General features: G+C 36.0%; 1 protein-coding gene across 1 annotated transcript in view; it reads left to right on the top strand.

Annotated features, from left to right (window-relative positions):
- Positions 1 to 27,679, top strand: part of DOCK2 (dedicator of cytokinesis 2) — a 202,482-nt gene that overhangs the window by 140,488 nt on the left and 34,315 nt on the right. Inside the window, exons 31-34 of the mRNA XM_050905599.1 lie at positions 9,034 to 9,134; positions 9,236 to 9,294; positions 13,782 to 13,930; positions 23,026 to 23,111. Coding sequence (XP_050761556.1) covers positions 9,034 to 9,134; positions 9,236 to 9,294; positions 13,782 to 13,930; positions 23,026 to 23,111 — 395 coding nt within the window. The remainder of the gene's footprint in view (positions 1 to 9,033; positions 9,135 to 9,235; positions 9,295 to 13,781; positions 13,931 to 23,025; positions 23,112 to 27,679) is intronic.

Here is a 27,679-nt window from a genome sequence, read left to right as displayed (position 1 = left end):
TTTCATTTGGTATGAATCAATAATAGGAGTTGTGCATCTAAATTTAATCTAACTTTTGAAAGGTGCTGTATGCCTGTGTTACAGAAGTGACTACTACAGATCTAAAAACTTAAGTAAATTATTGCATATAGAGTTTCTGTGAAACAAACGGATTTTCATTCCAAAAAAAAAAAAAAAAAAAGCCCAAAACAAGAAGTGGTTATTCAAGGGTCAGTGATTCAGTATGCAGCAGCCTTCAGGCAATCTAGTCTCCTGTTAGGGGTGTATGTACTGTTGATTTCTGGTTTCAAAGAAAAAGGATGAGTAAAGTTCAGATCGTTACTGAGCATATGCAGCAAGAACAATGTGTCAAGAATTTGGAAGCTAAAACAGAGGCAACTATTTTAATATTCCTGCTAAGGGTAATTTAAACTATAGAAATAGAATATATTGGGATGGGGAAAACAGAGATGCGTATCAGTGAAGATTTAAAAAAAAAATGATGTTACATCTTTAAGTTCTTTGTAAATGAGTGAATGCTTTATACCGTTTGTAGGATGGTGGTTTCAAATCTGATTATTAACAAATGGTTGAAGAAAAGTCTTAATTTTTTTTTTAAAAAAAGCAATTTAAAGCACAGTGAAGTAGATCTGAGGATTTTTCACTTGGCTGAGTGATTACATGACAATATATAGCAGACAACCTAACCAAAAAAACCAAGCAGACTGTGAAATAATTGAGCAACAAAAAAGGGGTATTTTAAATCTAGACAAAAGCAATGAAGAAATTTTTGCTACTCTGTTGAAGCTTGTTAAATGGAGGAAAAAAAGGTCCCTGGCCTTTTTCTTGTTTCCAAAGCAAAATTGCTTTTTTTTACTCATTGTGTGATTCAGGCAGAAAGGAAAGAAGTGGTATCATTTAGGACCTGTGAAAGGATGTGGTATATCTAATGAACAGTGGTTAACTATGCGTAAACTCAGAGCCATAGGTTCAATGGTGAAGCTGTTACGTACCTCAGAGACAAATACCAAAACTATGCACAGCACAGCAGTGATGTGCTGTTAAATTTTCTACCTTAGTATGTACTAAGTTTGGTTCACTGAGTCCATTTCTGTAGAGCGCCCTTTTTTCAATTCCAGTGCTTTGGCACTGAGATTGTCATTGCAGTTGTCAGGCAGGAAGTGCCAGAACTGCTGTTTGGGTTGAGAACCGTTATTCTTAGGGGTAATTAAATAGTCATCTGGTATCTGAGGTTATATGCCTGCTGGGCGAGGGGGTGGTTTTCTTTGGGGTTTTTTTGAGTTTTGCCTGCAGAGTTTACATGCTGGCTGCACTCAGATGTACGTCAATCACTCTCAGAAAACAAGCCACAGTTAGAGATTGCGTACAGCAGGTATTCTCCAATGCCATAATACAGCAAAACCTAGAACAATAAAGAAAGGACTAGCTAAAAGGCATCTGTTATAGAATATTTACTATTGTGCTGATAAGACAAAATTGTTAGCTCCAGAGCAAATAATTTTACAGGAGAGAAGGGAGTGAATTTTCATTAAAGTGATTGACAAAAATAAACCATGAAGCAAGAATGAACAAGGGCTCGCAATATTGATGGTACCTTAAGCTTGTGAGTGCATACAGTGCAAACAGGGAAAGAATCTTGCGTAATACATTAATGTGTGTTCTTCAGTACCGAAAGTAAACTGGAACATGAAGATTTAATACACAGAAATCTGGAGTTTCGGTGGGAATTATTGGAATAGGTAAAAAACTTCACTATTTAGCAGTTTGTATTCTATTTGTGTCTCTTTATTTGAAATAGGTTATTGACTTGCATTTATGTTAGATATAAATACAGTTGTGTATTGAAACAGATTATCTAGAAAGGCTAGGAAATACTTCTCACTTAAAGATTCTAAAGACTGGATTCAACAGACATCTGTCTGAAGCAGTTTAGCAGATCTTGCCTTGGGGTATGGAGCTGGGTTAGCTGACCTCTTAGGTGTCCTTCCAGATACATGGTCTATGTTTACAACTAGAAAAAGTTCACTGAAGTGTAAATCATGTCATTGAAGGTTTGCAACTATGGAAAGTACAACAGTTTAAGAATCTTTATTCAGACTGAGCATATTAAGGTAGTATAAGGAGATATATTGATGGTATAAAAGAAAAATACAAAAAATAAGTTAGGAAAGCAGGTCCAAGGTTAGACTTTTTTTCTGAAGACCAGATGGTATATGTCTTAATGGTGTTTAGTTTTTTCTTTGACTTCTTTGTTGCATTTTGTGTCAATAAAAAGTCTTATCTGTGTGATTGTAAATTGCTTCTGTTTTCTCTTTTCACTCTTATTTTTTTGTGTTTGCTCTCAGTATTATACTTAGTTTTAATAATATTCATAAGGATTCTCTTAATGGATTGCAGAACTGTCTCATCAGCCAGCCAGTATCCACACCGCTTGCGACATAACGGTGCTCACTAGTCAGGATCATGTTATGTAGTTGTAAGAGGCTTTGTGTGGTGGCTTGCCTTTGGTGGTTGGGGTTTTTTTCCGGGGGGTGATGGGGGGGTGGTGGTGGTGTGTGTGTGGGGGTGGGGTAGGGTAGGGCTAGCTCTTTTTCATTGCCAGCTTCTGGTAGTAAAGACAGTTTTGCTTTGGAAATACAGCCGTTGAAGGTGATTTCAGATGTGTTCAACATACAATTTTAAAGGAGATTGCAATGTTGGCATTTTTGCTGTTTTGTAGCAAGTAACAGTTTTTTAAGGATTTGCCAATTTCAAATGTGGAGATCGGACAACCTGTCCACATCACTGTTTTGCAGCTGGGCTTTTGCAGGATAGCAGAACAGACACACCATAATAATGTGTAAATTCTGGTTTTAGGATGTATGAGTTGAGATGGGTTCTTCAGAAGAGACTTAACAAACAGAAATATTAAAAATTGTAGAATATATTTTGGAAAAAACGTTCCCTGAAAGTCACCCTGGTTTCTTGGGTTTAATTATAACAAAAACTTTTTGTGGTTCTGTGCTTACACAATGTATACATTCATGGTGTCCTCAATAAATGTCTGAGAAGTATATTTCATTTGTGGTAAATAGGACAATTCTGGGACTTCCCAGTACACTTCTCTTTTACCTTTTATGGTAATTGTACCATCTGATTCAATCAAAAAATGCTAATTTCGTTTGACTGAAAACTTGGGTGTTTCAAGACAAAATATTATCTGCATAGCTCAGGGGTAGCCCCCAGGGTGTTAAATAAGGGTGAATAATCAGGGGATAACGTGGCTTTCTGTAAGCAGTCTAAATACCTCTACCCCAAAGAAAAAGTGTCTTTGTACACCCGTTTCTATTTTATACTGAAGAACAACCAGCTAGTTCATTTGCCATTTATTTGATTCACAAGGATTTTTAAGGAAGCAAATATTGGACAGTAGTTCAATTTTGAAGCCGAATATTATCTGTCCATATGGATATATAGATGTAGGTATGAAATCAAAAAGTAAGTTCAAATGTGAATTAACATTTTCTTTGTTGTTATATAGAAATACAATAATTAAATGACCTTTCTATTTACCAGACATGTCTTCACTGTCAGCACTTTCCTTATTTTTATGAATGCAGAACTAGGAAAGAAGGTTTTTATTTCTTTTTTTTTTGGCACCAGCAGAAATCCCTTTTTCAATTTGCAAGTCATGGGTTTTTCCCTCTTAGTTTTATTTAGTTTGAATGTACTGTAAGCCAGTCTCCCATCAATAGAGAAATAAAAATAACAATGTTTAATGGTTCACTTGAGAATTGCAGTTGAATTTTCCAATGTGCATATTTACTTTTACAGAACCTATTTAGACCTCGTATGACATTTTTTTGTTTCTGTTAGTAGCTGATGTCATTAGCTCGGTGTTACCTTTGTCTAGGAGAACAGAGTGTTTTCACTCTGTTGTCACTGTCAACTTATGGCTCCATCAGCTTTGGTTTTAGAAGTCTTGCTCTGCGTAGTAAGTATTTCCATTCAGCAACGGATCACAACAGCACTATAGTGCAGCCAGCATCCATTGCCACTCTTAATGCCGCTTAATTCATTGGAATGACTTTTTTGTGCAACATTCCTTTTATAATGTTTCTGATTGGAGATGGCAGCTTCTGACATATTAGAGACAGGGAACAAATAGAAACCATTTTGTTGTGGTCAGGCTCTATCATAGTGTTTCTATTTTGGAAAATACAGTGCTATTGATTCCTGTTCCTTCCTGCCTTTCCCCTCTGTTAGCAGTATTTTTTACAGGGCATTAGAAAGGATTATATTTCTAAATCTGTACTGTTATAGCAATTATAATTTCATATTAATCATCTATATTCTTGCCACAGAATTTTATTATAAAAAGCGTAGTCCACATTCTATTATAACATCAGTCTGATTTAAAAGAAAATGCTTATTTTTCATGTTTTTCCTGTCTTTCTTGCATGCACTAGGCACCATCAATAACTCAGCAGTAATGAAATGTATTTTGGCATCAGAAACAGAATTGCACAACTTATTTTTTATTTTTAATTCTTCGGTTAGAAACCCCCAAATCGAAAGCTTCTCTGCATTACAAATGTACAGGGAAAAATACGCGCTATATTGTGCAAAAATGTATGTATGATAGTGATAGACATTGTAGAAAACCCTGGGAGATGGCTGATGCAGAAGTGAATAGATAATGCAACCGTTAGAAAATTTAGCTAGCTGTATTAACTATACTAGCAATATTAGAAATGTTATATTTAACATTTGTTAATATGTTATATATCATATTGTGCATTTGAAAATTATCAAACATCAGAGTTTAAAGTTCATCTTTGATCCTTCTAACAACATATAGCTGGGTCTTCCCAGAGTGACCTGTGGTAAGTAATTGATTTTTTGATGTTCATCTGCAAATTTCTTTGGACTTTGGACTCATTGCTCAGAATGGAAAGAAATACACAGGATATAAATTCTGGAAAATTTTGCATACACGAAACTGATTTTTACTGCATTTGGGAGTGCCTTATTTCAGAGGTTTGGGATGCTTTCCAACATAGGAATGGTAGATGTCTGGAGTAGAAACTATTTGCAAGTATTTTTCTTAAGTTGCATCATTAAGCAAGAAGCATATGACAAAAATAAGGAGAGAATGGGATTATGACATGAAAATCTTTAAAGACTAAAAAGGAATAAAACAAACTTTTGTTGGTTCATATAATGTGCTGTGTTCCTTCAAAGCTTCTGTAAACTTATTTTCATTAACCTGAAAATTTTCTACCTTTGTTCTGTCCTTTTGAAATACATAACCAATACAAAGAAATTTTGGCAGAAGTCCCAAAGGATTTTCATAATTCTCTACTTTGAGATGCTTAATACTCTCTCTTCCACCTCAAGGAAAACACTACACCTGTCATGAACCAGTCTGCATACCATAGGAATAAGCCCTAAATATTGTGCTTGTAACTTCCCGAATTGATGAATGAGCTGTAACTCTGAAAATTATATTTGTTAAGACTCCACTTAAACAGCATGCAATGCTTACTTTACTTAATGTTTATCAGTTGGTGAGTTATTCTGAATTTTAGCCTTCACATTCCGCTTATGCCTCTGTTTAGCAATTTGCATTTTTCTAGTGTGATATTCTAAAAGACAATGCAGAATAATTTGCATGAACGTTGGTTCAGAATTTTAAGACTGCATGATGCAGCTGTGTGTGCTATCTTTGTGACTGAATTTCAGTATCTGTGGTTGATCCAATTAGACAATTTATTTAAAACACAAGTTGCTATTCATTTGTTTAAAATTGTTTGTACTCAAAAGGCTCACAAAAATAGTAAAAAAATAGATGTTTCTTTTAAATTATTTAGTTTTCAGTGACGAAGAAATGTATTCCAGTATGTGAAACAGAACATTACGGAGGTAAAATCATCACATAGTGAGAATGTCATATATCCTGGAAATCAATGGATCATTTCTTATAAATGTTATTCAAAGGTTCAGAAAGGTTATTTCTAGCTAACCTAGCTCAATACCTGTGGTAACTACCTGTAGTTTGCAATTATGCATACATGCAGAAAGTTTCTAAGTGCCATTTTTCTACAAAATCAAAGTAAAGAACCCAGTATCTATCTGAAATATATTATGTTTGCTGGTCTCCAGGGGCTGAGCTTGCTTTCATCATAATATTTCAAGAAAAAAAAAAAACCAAAAGTGTCGTCTTGTCTGTTTTATGAAATGCTAGAGTACATTTAGTATCTGCAATAATTTGTCAGAAATTCAAAAGTCTTCCAAAGACTTCCTGTTTCTCCTACATTATCAAAAAGAACTGAGGAAAGACGTCTGTAGAGAAAACAATGGCTAAAAGGTGGGCATTAGTGCAAAAGAGGTTAGTGGTTTCAGGGGGTGTGCGAAGGAGGAGGCAGCAGTGTTTACTTTTGGCAGTTATCCTGAAAAATCATCCAGATCTCCTCCTCTTTGTGAGGTAGCTAGGAATTTCTTACTAAATTGCTTCCACATTTTCCAATACGGTAGCTGTCTCATTTTCTAGGGGGAAGTCACCTTGTGTTTTCTGGAAAAAAAAAAAAGGAATGAGACATCCCCTTCTTTTAAGTTCCCTTAGCCCTTATATAGAGGGGTATTGACAGACCTGAAGCGGTCTCGGCGTGTGTGGTTAACACCGTGCTCAGCCAATTCAGTTGCCATGTTTTGAAGTGTTACAACACACCCAGCCAGCCTGTGCTGTTACTGTCAGGTGCTGCCTCTCAGTAGGAGTTTGCAATGAATAATCGATAACAAGTTACAGAGAAGGGTCATTTCTCAGCTGGAGCTTTGTCTCCCAGTACTCTGTCCCTAGCTGATGACTCAGCACTGGAGTTCATGTCAACAAGCAGCAAAGCATGAGAGTCACCAAATCAGAGCACGAGAGCTCTGGTCCTCTCCTGTCACTGTGCTACTTCACTTCAGCCCTACCACAGGCTAGATAACTGGATGTTCAAATGCAAAACATCTTGGAATGTTACTGCGGGCTTAAGAGAAAACGAAACAGGTCTCATCAGCATATTTTTTTCCATTTTTAAAATCTGTTTCTCTCAGCTTTTGCCATTTTTTACTTTTGAGAGACTACTTTGCCTCGCAGGGTTTTAAAGTTAGTTTTGGTACTTAAAAGCTTGCAAGTCCTTAACTTGAATATGCTATTGAAATGCAAAGGATCATATTTTTTCAGCCATCATAGGGTACTCTGAGGATGAAAGGAAACGTATTTTATAAATAAGGATATTGAGTCTTTAGGATGTGTGTCTGACAAAGGTGGCATTGAACTTGGAGCTATTAAGTGAATAAATAGACCGTTAACTGTAGTAAGAAGGCTTCATTTTTCTCCCCATAATGGAGAATGATTTGAGAAATTTTCCATGTTACTGGTGTAATTGACATATGCAAAGTATATTCCCTACCCATCAATAAATACAGCTTCTCAAGGGACTGAAAACTCTAAATTGGTCAAATTAATCTTTTAAAGTCTTTGATAAGAGGGGAAAACAGGCCTTTCAGGGCATAAATAATATTTATCCTGGGGAAGAAGGCTCTGAATTAGTATGTACTATTGGTATACTGTCAAAAATTAGATATGAACGTAATTTAAATGTTTGTATTAAGGGGAAAAAAAGCTGCTGCTTTAGTAGTGCTCATATTCAAATGTCGTTTTTAATAAGGCTGTGATTGGTTTGGGTGAATTCAGAGCATCTTTGACTGGTGTGATATGTAACAGATTAATAACTGTCTCCAGTGAAATGCTACTTGAGTGTGTGTATCTGCACCAGGGATAACTGTGCTCTCTGGACTGTAAATACTTAAAGACAGAAACAGCCCTCCTAAGGGCTTTTAAATAAGCAAGTCTGCTAAGGAGGGCTTTAGTTGGGCCTTGAAGGGAGGAATAAATTAAATGCAGGATCTTCTTCACATTATAGAGAACATTTGAGAGTTGTATTTATTATAGGAAACGTCTGTATTTTTGTGTGTGGTTGTGTGTGTTGGCATCTATTTTTCCTGGTTATTTGTGCTCAAGAGAGTTTTCCAGGTTATAAAGGACAGAGGTCACTTAAGTTTGTGATGAAACATTATATTTCTAGGCTATTTAGTGTGGGTTCCCAACCTAGGGTTGTATTTCACCATACAAAATTAAGAGCTCTGTAATAATGTTATATGTTTTGTTTCCATCCTTTAAATTACTACTGAATACATTTACCATTGCCTTTCTACTGTCTCAGTGTTACCTACCATGCATATTTTTAGATGCAGCTGTGTTTTTAAAAGAAGTGTCTAAAGCCATTGCTGACTGCTTAGAAGCTTCTGAAAATAGTATTTACTTCCTTGAATTTGCGTTTCCTGGTGAAGTTTCTTTTTTCCCTTTCCACCTCCAGCATGTGAGAGAAGTACTTCATTTTGATTGTCTGGAGAACAAGTAATTTGCTTTCAGAAACGAAGGGTTGTGCACTGGAAATATAAGGGGTTTTCTTCTAGTTAGAGTACATGACTCAGTACCATTAGTGGTTATTTAGGGATGTATTTTGTCCTTGTTTCATGTAGAGGGCTCGTAACAAAATACACTGGACTTTCACACAAATCGTTGAATTAGAATCCAAAGAGAAGACAGCGGATGCCTTTTGAAGTAGTTCTCAAATACAGTGTAATTACATTGGATGCCTTTAGCTCCAAGTTGTTAAGATTCACTGGCATGTAACACATTTCACTAGTCCTGCTGTGGTTCACGGTTTAATGTTGTTAGCTAATGAATCTCATATGAATCTTTTTTAGCAATATTTATTCAGCTGCTGTGTTATTAAGAGCAAATGTGTAGTAGTGGTTATTAAAATTAATCTTTCTTGCTCTTCTGCTAATTGCATAATACTAATGATGTACATCTTTGCATAATATAAAAATCTCATATTGCTTGCATCATTTGGTTTCATAAATTATTCAGCATTATGCATAGTTTAATATTATTCTTGCTTTTCTCAAAACTATTATAATTTCCTTATATTCGATTTACAGCTGTGGAACAACTATTTTCATTTGGCTGTGGCTTTTATTACCCAAGATTCACTACAGCTAGAAAACTTTTCCCATGCAAAATACAACAAAATCCAGAACAAGTAAGCAAAAATGTATACTTCAGCTTATGTCTTTAATTTTGTAGTAAAATGGTGATAAAGATAATGATAAAGATATCTTTTTTTATTTATTTTTTTTCTAGATATGGTGATATGAGACGTTTAATTGGCTTTGCTATCCGTGACATGTGGTACAAACTTGGTGAGTAGGCAAAAGAACCTAACTGCAACTGAATCCATAGCATATTGCTTGTTTGGTTGAAAAATGTCTGACATGAAGTGCTTTTGTAAATATTTCTGCTATTTGAACTTAAAATATGTTTTCACTCCTGTGATTAAACTTGGAACTGACATGAGATACTGTTTGACTATTGCCTATTTTTTATTTCTAAGAGAATTCACAACCTTCTCTCAGATTTCAAAGATGGCTGAAATCAGATTTCAGAAACTTTATTTTGCTGAAATTGAGAACCAGATAAATTTTCCCTGAGAAGGTTGCTACTCAGTCTGAATCTACAGTTCCAGAAATTAGTAGGCTCAGCTTTGGAATCTGTTTGGATTAAAATTCCAAAATGTTTTTACATTTGTTGTACAGCCATGTTCTGCCGCTGCTCCTTTGAGAGTTCATAATAAGGGCAACAATAATGTATTGTTCTATGGAAATATGTATTATAGAGGTTTTTGAAATATACAGCGAAGACAATTATGATAGCTATGATTATACTTTGAAATGCAAGCTGAATGTCAAATTTCAGACAGTTAATCATGAAAAGACTAGATTCCATCAGTTTATTAACAGAGAGAAGACAGAGAGAAAGGCTTTTACAACCGTTCTGTCTGTTTGAGATCTCTTGACCACAGGCCAGTTCCAGTCTTTTGTTCCTATGTGCCACTTTAATGGAGTGCTGAGCATAAGCTGATAGCATTTTTCCCTTTTTCCTGAGGTCCTCGTTGTTCTGACTCAGCTAAAATGCAGTCATTTCATCCAGGAAAACTTGCGTAATCTCTATGTACCAGAAATTTCTATTTTAAGATTGGTGTGGAATCTTCTCAGTGCCTGCAGTAATTTCCAGTAGTATCAATATTTTTTGCGTGTTATTAAAATTTTAGCCAAAATATACCCACACTATCCAAAATCTGAAGATACTTGAATAAAAAGGGTCACCTTCATGAACACAAGGCAGGATTTAAAGGGATTGGCTGGGAGTGAATGGGAAGGCAGAATTTATTCTGAACTAAATAGCAAGTAGTCACAAGCAGAATATGAAGAATGTTAAGAACTGCATAACTACTCAATTTATTGATCTCAAGGACCTGCTAGGCAAAGTAACTGTGTAGAGATGGACCAGATTTTTATGTTCTGTTCATTCTGTCAGTTGATTGAGGAATTTTCAATTTAAATTTTTAGGCAAATTTTTTTAAAGTTTTTATTTCAATTAGACTTTCCAGGAAAGTTTCTGTTGATAGAAGGATATTATTTTCTTTCTGTGGGCTGATGAAGTCTCCAGTTTATGATTTGCACCAAATAGGCAATAACCCAATAGTTAAGCTATTTTGTAGGACAATGAAGATGGTTTTTGTGATTGATTTTAAAGATGAACTTGAGCCTTAGCTTCTCTGAGGTGTGGAAGGAGAGATCCATCTTCCTTTTCTCTTCCAATGAATGTTTTGTTACTTATGCAAAAATTCCAGCAAGGCATTGTCAAGACAGAGTGAGGAAAAAAGTCTTTTGAAGGCTCTATTAGGTTGAAGAGTAAAAAATTATTCAAAAATTTATACCAGAATGCAATGTCCAGTGGGATAGTGTCAGTGTTCTCACTGAAGGACAGCTCTTCAGCTTTGAGCATGGAATAAGCGTACAGCTTATTCTATACAGAAATCAACATACAGAATGAATGTGGGTAGTGCATTGTATGCTTTCCTCTTCCATATAGCCTACTGTTTTATTCATAAATACAATGTAGTGCAGCACACATCCCTGTCTCCCTGATATACCGTATTTATTGCAAAGAAACATTATCTCAAAATGGGGACATTTTCTTCCCTCGGTGGGGTGGCAATGCCTGCTGTAGAGGCAAAAGTAATTCCATGTTTCTCCTTTTAGCATGTTCACATTCTACTAGTTACCTTTTCTCTCACCCCTGAGTTGATCAAGTAAGTTTTGCAGTGTGTTTGAACCTCTGGCACAGCAATGCTGCAAGGCAAAATAAGCTGTGGAGAGGCCGTCATATCACCCTATATTAGGACACAAGGAAGCCAACTATGATTTTCAAAATGCACTGAAAGGGATTGTTTCTTATTAACTGAACTTACGTAGAATAATTGTTTTATCTTGGAAAATTTTTGCAAAGTTCTTCTATTAGGACATATGAGATTTCGTTATGATCTCTATTAAACTTTCTAGTTTCCTAGGTGTACCAGCATATCTGTGCTTGACTGGAGATTTTGAATGTTTTCATCACCTTGCACATGCTCCTTCCGGTGATACATACCCCTTTCAATCTTATTTTTCTTAAATTTTTTCTTTTAGTATTTTTTAGTAGAAAATTTTTTTTAATGCATCAGTATACTCTGATGTATCAAAAAGATGTAGTCAAGATTTTAAAGGATTTGATACTTTTGCTGATTAATTGGTGAACTCTCAAGCCTGTTTTCAGCATAGTCATTAATCTAGTTTAATACCATTGTCGTCCTTTTTAATACTGGTAGGTGTAAATTTGAAATTAATTGTTTTCACATGAATTCTTGATTCTAGAGCCATTAACATCTGTTTCTTAAAATAAACTTTCAAGTTTTCATTTTACTACAAAGTACAGCAAATCTTGCAGAAGCACTTTTCCACTTGTGTGTGTTTGAGATTTGCTGTTTGCATCCTACTCGTGCTGAATCTGAGAGTCTGTGTTAAAACCAGCAAACACAATGGCTTTATAAAAATCTAAGGGCCTTTAACAGTTTTGTCTAGCATAAAGTTGAAGACCAAAGGATTCTTTTCTAATATCCAAATGCGTTACTACTTTATTTAAATAATATTGTCTTACATACCCAATGGAAAAAGCGAGGCATACAGCTTGAGAAATGTTTCAAACTAATATGCAATAATTCTCACTTAATAATAAATGCCCTTTCCATTTATTTTCTGTAATTTTCAGGCTCCTTCTGTAGCTTTAACAAACAGGAATCTGCATTCTGAAAAGCAGTAGAGCATCTGAAGTATAAGCCACATTTGAGGGACACATGTGCAGCAAGATTGAAACAGGCAAATGCGTGTCAAAGAATGTCATACTGTGACCTCTAGAGTGCCTTTCCAATTATAAATTGAATTGCCTTGTTCTCTGGGGCAGATTATCTTCCTTTGGCCATTTCAGTCATTCAGTCATTCTGAGGTTTGAGCAGACGTTACTCTTGATTCCTGAAACGGAAATAACAGTTGCTGATGGCAGGATAGTTTTCAAAAAATTTTTTTAAATTTTATTTCTTTATTTATTTATTTATTTATTTAAAGCTGTGTGCTAAGCTCTTTTGGGTTTAAGTGTAAGATTAGTCTCTTGGTCAAGCAATAGGTATTGCTGTCATTGAGCTGAAAGTTTCTCTCTCTTTTTTCTACTCATGTAAGAGCATTGCTTGGGAGAGTGAAGATTTTGAGAGGTGCGTGGATCGCTACCTGATACATGAATTTCTGTGGTTTTCAAAGATTACAGACTTGTAAGGTCTAATACATCTAGGTATTGGAAGTTATTCAGTCGTCATAAGATTCTTTTCAATCTTACTGACATTACTGATTTAACTAGGGTTAATAATGATTTTAATCAACGTGAGTGGAAGAAGAAATAATGTTGCATAGAACTGTTGAAGTCGTAGTTCAGTTATGCTTAGAGTTACACGAGTATGGCATCCATATGAGAGGAAAATCAGAATCAGATTACTTTTTAGTTATGGAACAAGTCTAGTCATATTTGTTATGAGAATATTATATCTCCTTACAAGCTTTAGGCAGTATTGACATTCTTACACTGGTCATTGGATTTTGATGGTGGTCTGCTCCACATACCACATATTTTTCTTCCCCAAGAAACAAGCAGCATTTGAAGCACATCTTGGACCTGGTTGGGTTTTTTGCAGATTTGGATGTTCGTTGGCAGCTGACGTAACAGTTGCGCTACAAGATAATTTTGTGTGGTTTTAGGAGTTGTGCAGACAGTGTTTCTATTATTGCTTGCAATGTTTGATGCATTGGTTGGTTTGATTTATTGGTTGCAATGTTTGATGTTATTCAGTAATGATAGCAAGTAATGTTTTTCTCCTTCATAAGCTACAAAGGTGACACCATGTGACATTACTGTGTGGCACACTCCTACTGATAGAATTGGGGGGATTCTTAGGTTTATTACTCGAAGTATTTAAAAGGAGATGTCAAAAGCTGAAAAACTGAAATGTTCACTGAGAACGTCAACTCAGCTGGCATACATGCCTATTTCTGGCACTGAATTCTGGCATCTTAGCATGAGACTACATCCATTAACACGCTTTCAGCTTTTGAGAAGGAATAGAGATGAGTGACTAAGTTGTAAGACTTTACCAACATAGATGGCTTAAAACAGTGCTTTAAATAATTGCATGTCCTAAATGTTTTCCTGAAAAAAAATTTTTTTTTCTCTTCTCTCAAGTACCCAATTTGCATTTCTGTTTCAGGCCAGAATAAAATTTGCTTTATTCCGGGGATGGTTGGGCCCATCTTGGAAATGACTCTTATTCCAGAAGTCGAACTACGAAAAGCCACAATCCCAATTTTCTTTGACATGATGCTGTGTGAATACCAAAGGACAGGAGAATTCAAAAAGGTAATTAAAAATACTCTGTGTGAAAATTCATTAAAATGTCATGTGTTCAGTTTATTTCTGGTAAATATTTGTTGTGTGGACTTTTCTGCTTACAGAAAGTAAAATCCAAAGTATTAAGAACAAAAGGAAGAGCTCTTGTGCAAGTGAGTGTAGGCTCTCCAGAGTGTTTTAGTCGGACTTAAGTAAAACTTTCCTCACAGTGACAGCAATAAGGCGCTGGAATAGGGGCCCAGAGGGGTTGCAGGATCTTTATCACATTTTTCAAAATTTTACTGAAAAAGGTTCTGAGCAGCAAGACATGACATTGAAGTCAGCCCTCAGTTACGTAGGAGGTCGAATTAAATGACCTCTAGGGGTCCTTTCGAATCTAAATTTTTCATTATATCCCTTCCTTGTGACATAGATATTGATAAGCAAAAACTTCGAATTTTTAATACAGAATATCTGACGGAAGTAGCAGTGATAGTTAATATTATCAGATTTCTCAGGAAACTCTAACTTTTCTAAATATTTATGGTGAGAAAAATAACCACTGTGAAGAACTGACATTCCTAAAGTGTTTTCTACAGTAATTTTGAAAAGGATTTTTAAATCACAAGTATTAAATATTTTTGATTGATGGAATAGAAATAGGGATGGTGGGATAGAACATTTGGGAATGTAATCTAAATCTCCTGCCACCGCTTGCTGCGTCTGCCTGGGCAGTGCGTATCTGTCAGTTTCTTTCCTAGCTGACTGTTCCGCTCTCCGCAAGCTCTTTGGGCATGGACTCACCTTATTCTGTGTTTGCACACTGCCTTTCACAGTAAATTTTAAATTGGAGATTCGGGCTTTGTAGTTACACAAATAATTAATTCAGAACGATCTGTGTAATGGTAAGTGGCAAACAAAAAGTCATAATTTTAGACATTCATAGGAAAGTAAATATAAATATCTCACTCATATACCCAGCTATGTAGAATGCTTTAAATCACGTGGGGCATTTCTGTGTCAACTAACTGTGGAAAAAACAAGCAGATGGAATTTTCATTTTGGTCGGTATTCCACAGTGCAAAGCTTTTGGTTCAAGGCCAAGATTAAAAACCACTTTGTTTCTGTGCATCTGTTCCCTCCATGTCCTAATAGTCCTATATTTGCCTTCTTAAAAATGTTTTCCTGCTCTTGGCTTATACTTCATCTCTTGGGAGAGATGCACAGATCCGTACAGACCAAAAATCCTGAAAACTCATCAGTCATACTGACCGATTAATAAGAACAACAGCTTAGCAGCCTGGAAGATGCCGGACACTTAGGTGACCCTTAAATCACTTCTTATGCTATTATAAATAAGTTTCAGGTGATATTTTTTCAGTGCTGAGGAACAAGGACGTTCATTTTATTGCAGCTTAAAAATAAAAGGCAATTTTTATCAGATGGCACGGAAACTATTTCATAATTGAGCAGTTGAGTCTCATTGGATTCTAATGTTCTGCTTTAGAAATTACGATCATTTACTTGTCAAGAATTGTGGTTTTTATTCTCTCCTTTCCTATGGATGAGGTAATTTCTTAAACTTGCATCTGTAAGTTTGGCAATTCTGGTAAGTTTTTAAAAACATATATTTTAAAGGAAAGGCACATTAAGTTTTATTACTCAAAATTGTTACCATCTTAATTAGAAAGGGCAAAGAATTAATATGACTGGAAACTTATTTGACACACAAACACGTAAATCCTAGCTTTTGCTAGTAGACAATTCTCATATACAAATTGGCGTTTAGTATTATAAAGGACATTTTCTTAAAGCTTTAGTATAAAATTTTGAGAATGATAACATGTTATTTCAAGGCTGCCTTACGCACTCAGGAGTGTAGATTTGACATTCAATTAAAACTTTAAAAATAAATAATTTCTTTTTAATCTCATCTTCTCTAATCAGAGAGGGGGGGAAAAAGCACAGACACATCTTTACTAGTTGAGTCTGTACCGGCACTGGAACTAGAGCTTGTCTGGTACCTGCCACATGATTTAATAAACTTTACCAAAACGATTGATTTCGTTAACTTGATGTGGTACTGTGCTGAGACATCTGCGTGGCAGTGCTCCATTCTGGGGGTGGACACACGTTATGTTGGTGCTAGCTCAAGAGGCTGTGTCCTGCTTTATGCATACAATATATATGCAGTAAGGATATAAAGTTATTTAAATTTATCAAGCAGGAATTTTATTTTATTTAGCTATTTGTAGGAAATCAACTAATCCCAGAGGAAACAAAATTTCGCCTCTGGTTATCTCGAGAATGACAAACTATACGTATATATTTAATGGAATGGAATATATACGCAGGTGTATGGCATACTAAGGCATTTTCTTCGCGAACCTTCCTTTTACTTTGCACGTGACTTCCATTCACCCAGAAGAAATGTTATATAAGCTTGTAATTTTAACTCTAATTGAAGATGTAGGGAGGAAGCCATTAATATCTACTAATTAGCCATCAAGGCTATGTCTATCATTAGCTCAGAGCGCTAAGAATCTTGGAAAGGCAATTTATCCAACTTAAGTTCGGCGCCTGTGGATAGAATTAGTCCTGCAAATATATCCCCTTCCCCTTCAAATATAAAGGGAAGCTAGTTGCCTATGTGTTGGACACGTGATGTTAAAAGAATCCCATCCTCCAAATGTTGAAAACCCATCTTTCCTTGAAAGATCAGGTTATACATTTTATTAAGACTTCCCAAAGAAAGACACATCGTCAAGCAACCTAGTAATATTTGTTCTAACTGATAATCTGAGGCCAAAAGCTAGAAAAGACTTACTTAAAAAAAACCCCACAACCAAACCAAACTTAAAAAAAGAAAAGATTAGCTCCTTGCAGAGTAAATGAAAATATTGAAATAAACATGGATTCAAGTTATGGTAAGGGTTTAACTTAGCTTAGGAAAGATTAATTCATCTGTGTTTATATTTTTGTTCACATAAGTCACTCTGTGTTTGGTATTTTCAATTTAGTGTCTCTCATTGGTTCCACCAATTGCTGAAGCCATCTGGGGAAGTTTTCTGTATTTGCTTTCCTTCCTGAACAGTTATTGGGCTGGGACAGAAAACAGTGCTGACCGATGGTGTGTTCTTCGGCTTACAGAGCTATTGGTGGGGTTGGAGGATAGATGCTTATTCTTAGTGAACCTGTTGGAGTCTTGTATCTTTCTGAGCTAACAGCTGTAAAAGGTTACTAAGTGAGTGAATATAGGTGTTCTCAGCAAGCTCCTCTGGTGCATGTGATTGATAATTGCTGTAAATACCCATATTTCTTACTCTCAGTTCTTGAAATTTTATTGTGCATAAGGATTTCAGAAGGATGTGAGATCATCCCATTTGCAGAAACCAAGTTTGTATGGCTTGGTGCTTCAGCCAGGTCCGTGTAGAAAAAATGGAGATGTTTTGTGGTTTGGTATTGAAGTGTGTTCAGAGATGTGGAGATTTCTTGGATCTATTAGATAGATAAGCAGGTGGTTTTAAAGCCAAATTGGTGCCAATGACAATTAGGAATGCTCTGTTTAAGCTAGAGGAGCGATATCCTTTCCAGGGCTTAATTTTGGCACAAACACGTTAAAACTTTATCCTATATTTCTGCCAGCTTTTTTATTTATTTTAGTTCAAGCAACTGGCTTTTTTTTTTTGCAGCTTGTTGTGAAACTGCAGGAAAGATGCTTAGGAAGAGGTTTTTTGTTCAGATCCAGCATCTGTGAAATTATTGCCTCTTAGAGAAGTAATCAATTCTCTACCTGCTGAATAAGTGCTAGGAAGGATTTCAGAGGTGGTTGATTTTTAACTGGAGCTTGGCTTGCGCTATATTCACAGATTTCTGTCTCACTGCAGTAAGTCCACCGACTTCAGCTCTGGAAAATGACTGGATTGGATGTTTTTGCTTAATACTGCCTCGTCCTGAAACTGCCGTGTACCTATGCTACCTAAGTAACAGGACAAAGAATTGTTCTGGATCACAGAGTCTTGGTACTCCTAACAAACCAAAATTCTTTGTGGTCTCTAAAGAGGAAAAAAAGGTTCCCTCTTATATGACACTCCTATTAAAAAAAAAATAAATTAAGAAATAGTACTAATGTAGTAGTCCTTTTCTTCTACTCAAATCAGAAAATGGGATTGCTGTTTCTACTGAACAATTTATAGTTTTCTCTGAGAACATTATGGGAAGTCATTCTTAGATGGAGACTGTGAGATCTGAAGTCATTAAGTATTTCAAGAAGCAGTGTAGAGCCTATTCAGCACGCCACAGAGATGAAACATTTACTGCCAACTTGTGTTGAAATACTGGATGACTACATGCTGCTCAGTTCTGCTGGAGTTAGTCCTATACTGCTATTAATGTTTCGCACATGCATACTGTACATGTTTGCAAATTCACATTCAGCAATGACCTTTTATATGTAGGCATCTCACTGATAATAAATAGCAACGTATTTTCTCAATTTTCCCCTTGATTCAGGCAGCAGAATATTTTAACCATTCTATGTCCATTTAAAACAGTGCTATTCATGTTTTCATGAGCTTTACTTTCCTACTCAATCATCTTAAAATGTGCTATACCTGGTGCTGAGCTGGAGAAGTTGCCTATGTCATTGTGTAGTGTGTACACAACTTGTATCCAAGTTGTTGTGTATCACATCGACCCCCTGTGAAGTGTTTAAATCTTTCTATTTGAGGCATATCTGCCTGGTGCTGCATTATAATCATACCAGCAATTCTGGTTTCACACATTTACAGCTGTTTTGACTTGGTCTGAGAAACATGAAGTGGTTGAAATTGCTCCTTCCTCCCTGCCCCTTCTAGAGAAAAGAGGAGTGTATCTGTATCGCCTCATTTTCTGCACCTATTTTTTTGCTTTTTCTGTGATGAGTGTAGAAGTTAGGCCACTCAAGACACTGTTTCAAAGCTCCTTGAAAGAAGCAATGGCCCACTTCAGTCTTCTGTCTAAAGAGCAGTTTGCAGCATCGGGATGACCCAGTAGATCTGGGGTTGGATGCATGGCTTCCTGCTGTCTTGGATGAATGCTGGTTGAGTAATCCTGTTAGTTCTTCTGTCTCAGTATGGAATTGTACGCGTTGCTGTGAGAAGGTGAAACCTGAGAAATTCTACAGTGAATGGGTAGCGAGCATGTAACATCTGTCAGTTATCTTAAAACTTTACATTTGAATAGAATGTGGATTTTTTTTTTTTTTTAGGTTGCTCTCAGGGATAGATCTAAGGATGTTTAAATAGAGATTTTTACATATTATGTAGCTTAAATCTGTTTCTTTAAGAAGCGTTTTAACATAATTGCACTCACTGATTTTAGGGGCAAAATCATTTGACTGGCTTATATTCTGGAATAACTTTGATCTTTGACATTTGCTGGTCCTGTTTAGCTGAATCTCAGGACAAAAATGAAGGACATCAAATATTCTGGAGAAAAATGGGGAATGCTTGGCCTTTGTTCTTGAAAAATGCTGAGTCATTTTTCTGGGTGGAGAGTTTTAATCATGACCTACTTGAAGAAAGTACACGTAGTAACACGTTTTCAGTTAGAATGTCATGTTCTCTACAACTGAAGGAGTTGTCCCTTCCAAAACATTAGTCTGAAGATATGCATGACCTGCTTGGTATTCTAAAGGGAAGAACTCTTTTCTTATATGTAGCCTTGGGCTTGGCTTCTTCAGCTCAGGGCTGAACTTTTTGATGAGGATATATTTAAGTAAGGAAAAATAGCTTGCATTGCAGTTATCTGATAGCACCGCATCTCAAATACTGTAGTACATCTTTCTACCATGAAAGGCTTCCAGTTCTCTGACAGGATGATCTGGATCCCAGTCTGCCGGAGCTCTCAATTACACAGGAACATGCCAGGGAGAAAACAGAATTATTCATATACTGAAAATTGTGTGAAATTTTTTGTGAAAGAAAAATGTGAAAATTTGCTGTGTTAGTACAGTAGTGGATTCTGTCGTTTTTACAGTGCTTTTAATAATTATATCTATGTAAAGCAACAGAGCTTTATTTCAGTGTAGATCTCCTAGTTTTCTAATGCTTTCTCTGTGCCTCTGGATGTGTTAATGGCTTGTCTAGAACCTTGTGGTAGATCTTTCCCACCTTGTCCTGAAAATACTATGCCAAGATTTCTTTTATCTGAAGCTAGATCTTACTAGGACACAAATTTTTCTTTAGCACCTGGAAAAGTCTCTTTTAGACTTGCTTCCTGCTTTTCTCAAATGTCTTATCTGCACTCTTCTGCATGCTTCTCTCGCTAGCATGTGTGCTTACTCTCAGAGCACGAGCAATCTTTCATTTTTAGTATGCCTCTGCTTGACTCAGGGCAATAGAACAGACAACAAGCAGTCTTTCCTTTCTGCTACCTCACCACGCTGTATGTAACAACATGAAACATTCAGTATGTATGATATGTACGAATATATATTTTTATATATACATATGAATATAAATTTTTGCCACACCTGAGTAATTTATTCATATGATACTCAAAGATTTTAGTAGAAATCTTGGGGTGAGGGGATTGAGACATGTTGTGACTGCATGAAGAGGACATTGACAGCCACATTAGAAAAGTTTAAAAAAGTGTTGGCATTAAAAACTTGTGATTCTCTAACTGTGCAGATTCTTTACAAATCTATATCACGTTGTTTTCTCATATGGTGATATCCGAACGTGATACGATTAGTTGGATGAGAACAAAGCACGACTGTAGCTGCACTAAGACTTTGAGATTCATGTGTCACACTTCCTTGCAGAGGGCATACCCAAATGAAATGGAAGCTTAGTGAAAGCGTATGTCCAGGCTTTCAGGAGTGCTAAAAGCCCAGACTATGAATCAAGCTGATGAATCTTGGAATGCTTTTAGAAATTCTAGGATTTTCATATAACTAGCCAAAAAGAGATGTCAAAGAACGAAGAATCAAAGAAAATTATCAGGCAAGAGACTTAGAAGCAATGAAGGTATTCAGTAAAAGCTAAGCACAGAACAAGGTCAAACTGACTTAGGTAACCAGAGTATAAAAAGTATTCCCATTGTAGTTAGAGCTAGAAACTGGTTAATAAAAGAATGATTCTGCCTTGAAGGGGATTTCCGTTGGTGTTGTACTTGTATTTGTGCTGAGTTTCCAATCTGCAGGTGCAAAAAGATACCTGCGTCTTCACAACGTAATATTTAAAGCTTGGGAAAAATTATGCTAATGGGTTGGCTGCTTTTTAGTGATTTTTTTTTTTTAACATCTGAAGTCATCTTAAATATTAATATTTATTTTTGCTAAGCTTATTGAATTAAATTATTTTCTGCCATGCAATATTTTTGTATTACATTAATTTTAATTAGTTTTCTGTTTTCCAAGATTGATATATCAGTTAGGTTATCTTAAAACACTTTATTTTTTGAACATTTTTTGTTTTGTTTGTTTTTTAATGTTCCCCTGGTATTTTTCATTTTATATTGAGGGAAAAAAAAACCCACAAAAAGCCCCTCATCTTTCGTATTTCTGTTATGAGTATGATACATGAATGTCAACTCTTTGAGGACATTTTTTGAACACACAAATCTTAATGCTCTAAGGTGCTTGGAAAGGAGGGGGGCGGGGGAACTCAAACAAACCATATGCATGTATTATAGTTTCCACAGTTTTAATTTCCCAGACCTGAATGCCCTCTGCATAATATATGGTAAAGGCATTGCAAACTAGTTACAAATTCTGTTCTAAACATGTTAGATTGGATTAACCCTTTCAAAATGATAAAGCAGTTTCCTGTGTATAATGTATTGCAAAGGCTTTGAAATGACAAATCACAACTGTATATTTATATTGCAATAACACAATAACATTTTAAAGAGGCTTTATATAATTAAGGTATAATCCTGCAGAGTGCTGGGTTAAAATATAAAAAAAATCCAACATGTACTTCCATTTCTTTAAGAGGTAATGGTCTCTTACTGTGATGTATTAATGGTATGTTACCTAGAAGTTCTCCAGAGATGTTGCCGGAGTTTATTACACTTTAAAGATGTCAAGCTATTGTCATTGACAATTTGCATGCATATTTGTAACAACAATTTCGCAGGTTAGCATTAGTTTCCTGGATAACCTTTCCTTTACCTGTGTGACAAACTTCAAAAATAGGCTTTATCTTTTTCTGGATATTGTGAGATATTGTCCCCTTGCTTAATTATGTAAAACTACCTGAAGAGTATATGAGAGATTGTTACAGGGTGTAACAGGAACGGCAAGTAAATAATATAGATAACATCTTCAGATAACCAGCTTCAAGAAATTCATTATGGGAATGACAGAGCCCAGTAGTTAGGCTGAAGTTTCAAGGGCAACTCTGCAGACTGGGATGTAGTGCTTCTCTGTAAGCTAAGTTTGGGATAAAAGGAAACCTAGAAGCCTTGGAGTTTTAAGAGTTGGCTGGTTAGTGATAGCTAACAAGGTGTGACCAGTGGAGAAATATTAACAGGTTTTCTCCCTTTGTATGCACACAGGCTGCATAGACTCTTTTTGAGTTCAGAAAGGGGAAGAAGGTACTTTTTGACCTTACAAGTAGAGAAATAAGGCTGCTGATGGCTCCAAATGAAGCGGTGTCATAACTGTAAAGTAAAATTGAAGAAATGATGCAGTAGAGGAGAAAGAATTGTGTTAACTACAGAAATAGCTTGTTCGCTGTCTTTGTTTATATGCCACTGTTTCCTAATTAGGATCTAGATAGGCCTAACAGATAGCAATTAAATAAGGTATTGCATACTGTAGGATTGTTCAGATTTTATCTCGGTGAAAGTGATTCTACTTACCTGAAATGCAGCATTTCAGATTGGAGCTGTTCTGTGAAAACCCATAATACAGACACTGTAAGCCTGTCTCCTCAGGTTATTTTGTCAGTTTGTACTAAGAAGCAGGTATCTGGAGATAGTCAGATGTGCATTATTCAACTGGAATACATTCAAGCATTTAACCCTTGGGCGTATGTGATATAACTATACAAAGATATTCTTTTGATGCCATATTGAAATGTGTTTGACCTCTGGATATCTGCTCAGTGTTTTGATTTCTCTTTCTTTGTTAGTTTGAAAATGAAATCATTTTGAAGTTGGACCATGAGGTGGAAGGAGGACGAGGGGATGAACATTATATGCAGTTGTTTGAGTCCATGTAAGTAATGCATGAGAATAAATGCCTTCAGGTTGTGTTTTTATCTTATTGTTCCCACTTCTCAAGTTGGTAACCTCACTTAAAAATAAAATAGAATCTTAGCAGCTTTTTTTATGAAGGGACTGGAAATAGCATACTGTTTCAGTAAACCTGGTTTGAATTGTAGTTTTGCTCATTGAAACTATTTTCCTGGTTGCTTTTCAGTATTTTGTGCTCCAGCCAACTTATGAAGAAATTATACCTAACCTGCATTTCCCTGTCCAACTTTGAAGCAAAGATAATCAAATATTCACCCCACTTTTTAGTCTTTCCCTGTTTTTCTTTATAACCTTTCCTGGTTTTATTTCAAACTAATATGACGAAGATATTTTAAAAATGTCTTACTTGCTTTTCTCAATGTCTAGATTGGACTCCAAAAGATAATTTTCTGAACTTACATAAGGTGACTGTTCTGGAATGGGAATATTGCAAAGTGCTACATTCTAATAAAAATATTTCTATATTTCTAACAATCCCAAAGCCTGATATAGCATCTCCTTCTCTTCTTGGCTGCCCACATTCAGTTTTATTCTCAGACTTAATAGCTGTGTCTTCACTTGTGGCAGGTTGCGTGTGTGATGTCTTGGGCAGTGGTGGAATCCTTGCGCCTACCTCTGAAAACTTATTCCTAGCTTTGTGCCTTAGACTGTAACAGTGAGAAAGTACATCGCTGCTCATACTCTTTCTCAAGCGTTGATAACCTAATAGTTATGAAGTATAAAAATGCTGTAGCACTTTGGCTACCTGATAAAATCGATATAGGCTTTGTGACATTGAGTGTGTATGTTTTTACTTTCTCAAAGCCTGCACCTTGTATGTATTGTACTTTTGTGTAGGGGGTAGCAATCTTTGCAAAGTCACATCCCTCACCAGATGAAGCATGAAATCTTTGTGTATACCGCAATGGAAAAAATCTGCTTTCAGTGAAAACACAATTTTGTGAAAAATAGTGAATTATATAATCAAATAATAATATGTAAATGTTATCTTACGTAAATAATATGTAATTATGTTCTAATTAAATAGTAAAATTTAAAAGAAATATCATTTAATTCAAACATAATTTAAATGTTCGCTATGTCAGTTTAATTTCTGTCCTGTGAGGAGGCAGATAAAATATAGAGAGGCAGACTTGAAAAAAGTAAAAGTACTGACACTTTTTAAGCAATACAAAACTATTCTTTGAAACTGATACACTGTCAAGGACAGATGAAGTTTTTAAAATGTCTCTTTCACTTCCTAACATGCAATGACTATGTAAACTGAGAACAACAAACTAATTTTTCAATTTTGAATGTTTACTGTTTGGCTTCAAGTCTTAGGATAGCTAAGAGGTGACGCAGAGATGTTCAGACTAGCTCTTGGTATGACCGAAAACAGGCCTGCAAGTACATAGTTTTCTTAATCGTGCTGCTGCAAAGCCTAAACAGCGATGCCTGCCTAAACTGTCACTACAGTTCATCATCTCTAATACTGGGGATTCAGCTGGCACAGTGGACAATGATGGCAGTGCTAAACTTTCCTTGCTGCTAGTAAGTTTTGGTTTTGGTTTTTTTTTCCCAAATATCCATACTGAATCTTCCTTGCCTCATTTTAAGCCACTTATTTCTTGTTTTACCCACGGGGGACATAAAGAATCATTTATTCTGTTTCTCTTTGCAGCAGCTTTTAACCAGTTTGAAAGTTGCTGTCAAGTTTCCTTTGGTCTTCTCTTTGGGGTAAACACCCCAATATTTCAGTTTATCATATGGAATGCTTTCTGGACGTTCCTACAATGTCTACATCTATTTTGAAATACTGCATTGCCTTAAAGCTGGAGAGAGTATTCAATCTGAGAGTTCATCAATGCAAAGAGAAAAGCTTTCTTCAGATCTTGTGTATGAGACTCTTTGAAGTTTACTTTTTCTGAGCTGTGTAACATTGTTTGCTTGTCTTGTTTGCAGTTTACTCTTGCATTCAAATATTTTTGTAGAGAACTGGTACCTATCCAGTTAAACCCCCTCTTCCAGTAGTGCAGTTAAATAGGCTCATCAAACATACTACACAGCATTTGATCTTCCTGCCTTTCCAAGGTACCCCTCTTTCTTTGACATATCTGGGTTTTTTTCCCCTTGATACTGTCCCACATCCTATAAGACTTCAAAGTTTCCACATTTCTAAAGATGTCACTTCATATTATCTCCAGATAATATTTTTTGTTCCATCCTTGCAGTTGTTTAATGATGCCCATAGAGGGACAGTTGAAGCAGAGGCTGGTGACCTGTCTGTGGTAGGACCTTGTTGTCTTCTCTCTGTTGCTTGTTTGGTTGGTTTGGTTTGGTTTAAATCTTCCTACCTTCACACCTTTCAAAGCAGGGATTTCAAGCCTCTGTTCCCAACTCCCTGTTCCAACTGGATAGAGACCCAGCTAAACTGGGCTCCAGATTTAGTCATTTGGTCATATTTTCAGCAGCTAATTTCCTGTAACTGTCTGCATTCCTGCACAGGTCCAGTTGCCACCTGAATGCAGATATTTAGCAGTAGTCAGTGACTGACTTGCGTGTTGATGCTCGCCTCTGCAACCAACGCTTACCCACGCTGGTTGGTTGCTGGGAACTTGCATGTGCCCAGTAAACTAAATAGGTTCAGCAGAAGTTTAAGCGCTGCCTTGCATTTGTCCATAGTCCTAAATGTTAGCATGCGCCATGGCAGGGTTATGACCTGTGCTAATGAATGCTGTCCTAGACAACACCGAGGAGGACTTGGGATAACATGGAACAGATGGGAGGCTGTTCTCAACAGGCAGAATAGACAAGGCTACCCTGTTCTGCGAAACGGAGGAGAACCTAGCTATATGAATACAAGTTGTGCTATGCCACTTGTCCTCAGGCTTAGAAAATGAATTCTTGCATGTTTTAGTTACTAATATAGGCACAACAGAAAATAGCATTTGGAAGCTTTCCAGTTCCCCATCATTGCAGTGACCCGTGTTATGCAGTTGTTTTCTCGAGCTTTGTTGAAAATATTTTTTATTTTAAAACTTCTATTTTTTTCAAGCTCTGTTTAAAAATTCAAAGGTTTCTTGCTCCCTCCTGGGGAAAAAAAATCTTCTAAAGTTTTATGGGTCCTTTTTATTGGGATTATTGTATAAAGCTGAGCAAGACAACTTTTTAAATCTTCTCTCATGAGACACATATTCCTCTCTCCTGTTAATTTTGTAGTTCTCCTCTATGTGTACTCCAGTTCATCTTTCTTTAGTGACTGGAGTTATGTACTATATCCTGGGTGAGATCGAGCAATAGCTTGTGTTTTATGTCAACATTTTTCTGCTTGTATTGGGAAGAAATGTGATGTCTTCTTGACTCATGCTCATTTCACAGTCAAGTAATGTTCATAGGTCTGCCTTGTTTGCTGTCACTCCAAGTGAGCCTATGGCAAGAATTCATAATAGTCACTTAAATGATGACTGTACTTTCCTTTGTTAGCGTCTTATCCTGTTTCTGATACTTACATATGTAAATTAACCCCATTTTTCCTCTATACTATTCCAGTCTCCTATATGATTCTGAGGCTTTCTTACTTTCTTTTCCACAAATATAATTTAACGCGCTCCAGCCTTTTCTGTCGGTTGTCAACTCTTCAGACCCTTTAGTATTTAACATACCATTTGCAATGTTTAAAGTCATAAGCCACGTTTCAATCATTTATTTAAATATTTCAGTTATTGTTTCAGACTAGTCAGACAACAGCAATTAAAGTATTCTATTTTTATCTGTTAGCCTCTGTCTGTTACATCTTATACAATATAAATGTTCTTTCAGACATGCATGTACACACTCCCTCTGTCTCAGCAAAATAACTCTATGTTGGAGCTGTACAATCAAAGGAATAAACATTAGGTGCTGGTTTTACTTTGCTTGAGTTAGAACTTTGAGACTGGGTACTTTGCTGAGGTCCCATTCTATGCCAAAGCTTTCAGGATTTCTTTGTAGTTGAAATTAATATGAATATGTATTTTCTGAAGAAAGTTTAAATAATTCTGAGGAGTAAAAAATGATTTTTGCAATTAATTAAAACAATACTTTATAATGAAAGTTTAAAAAACTATAGTGTACATAAAGATTAATAATTTATTATTAATCTTTATTTGCATATAAATTGAGTGCTCTTAATGAAACACTAAGAGGTCAGAAATTAAGAATAATGTGTCATTGAAACTGCTCAGCTTAAGCACACAGCATAGTTTCAGGGATAATTTTGCAATTGCTAGTTTGTTTTTACTATTTTCCTGTGAGAATACATGGTGATTTTGATATGTTATTAATAGAATATGCCAAATATACATGTAATTACTTCGTGCATTGTGGTGGGTTGACCTTGGCTGGATGCCACGTGCCCACCAAGCTGCTCTGTCACTCCCCCTTCTCAGTAAGACGGGGGGAAGAAAATGAGATGGAAGAGAACTCATGGGTCAAGATAAAGGCAGCTTAATAAAGCAAAATCCGTGTGTAGAAGCAAAGGAAAACAAAAGATTTATTCTCTACTTCCCG

This window comes from Gymnogyps californianus, chromosome 14 (genome assembly GCF_018139145.2).
Source record: "Gymnogyps californianus isolate 813 chromosome 14, ASM1813914v2, whole genome shotgun sequence".
NCBI lineage: Eukaryota > Metazoa > Chordata > Aves > Accipitriformes > Cathartidae > Gymnogyps > Gymnogyps californianus.
The sequence above is the reverse complement of the archived record's forward strand: the minus strand, read 5'-3'. Positions and strand labels throughout refer to the sequence as shown.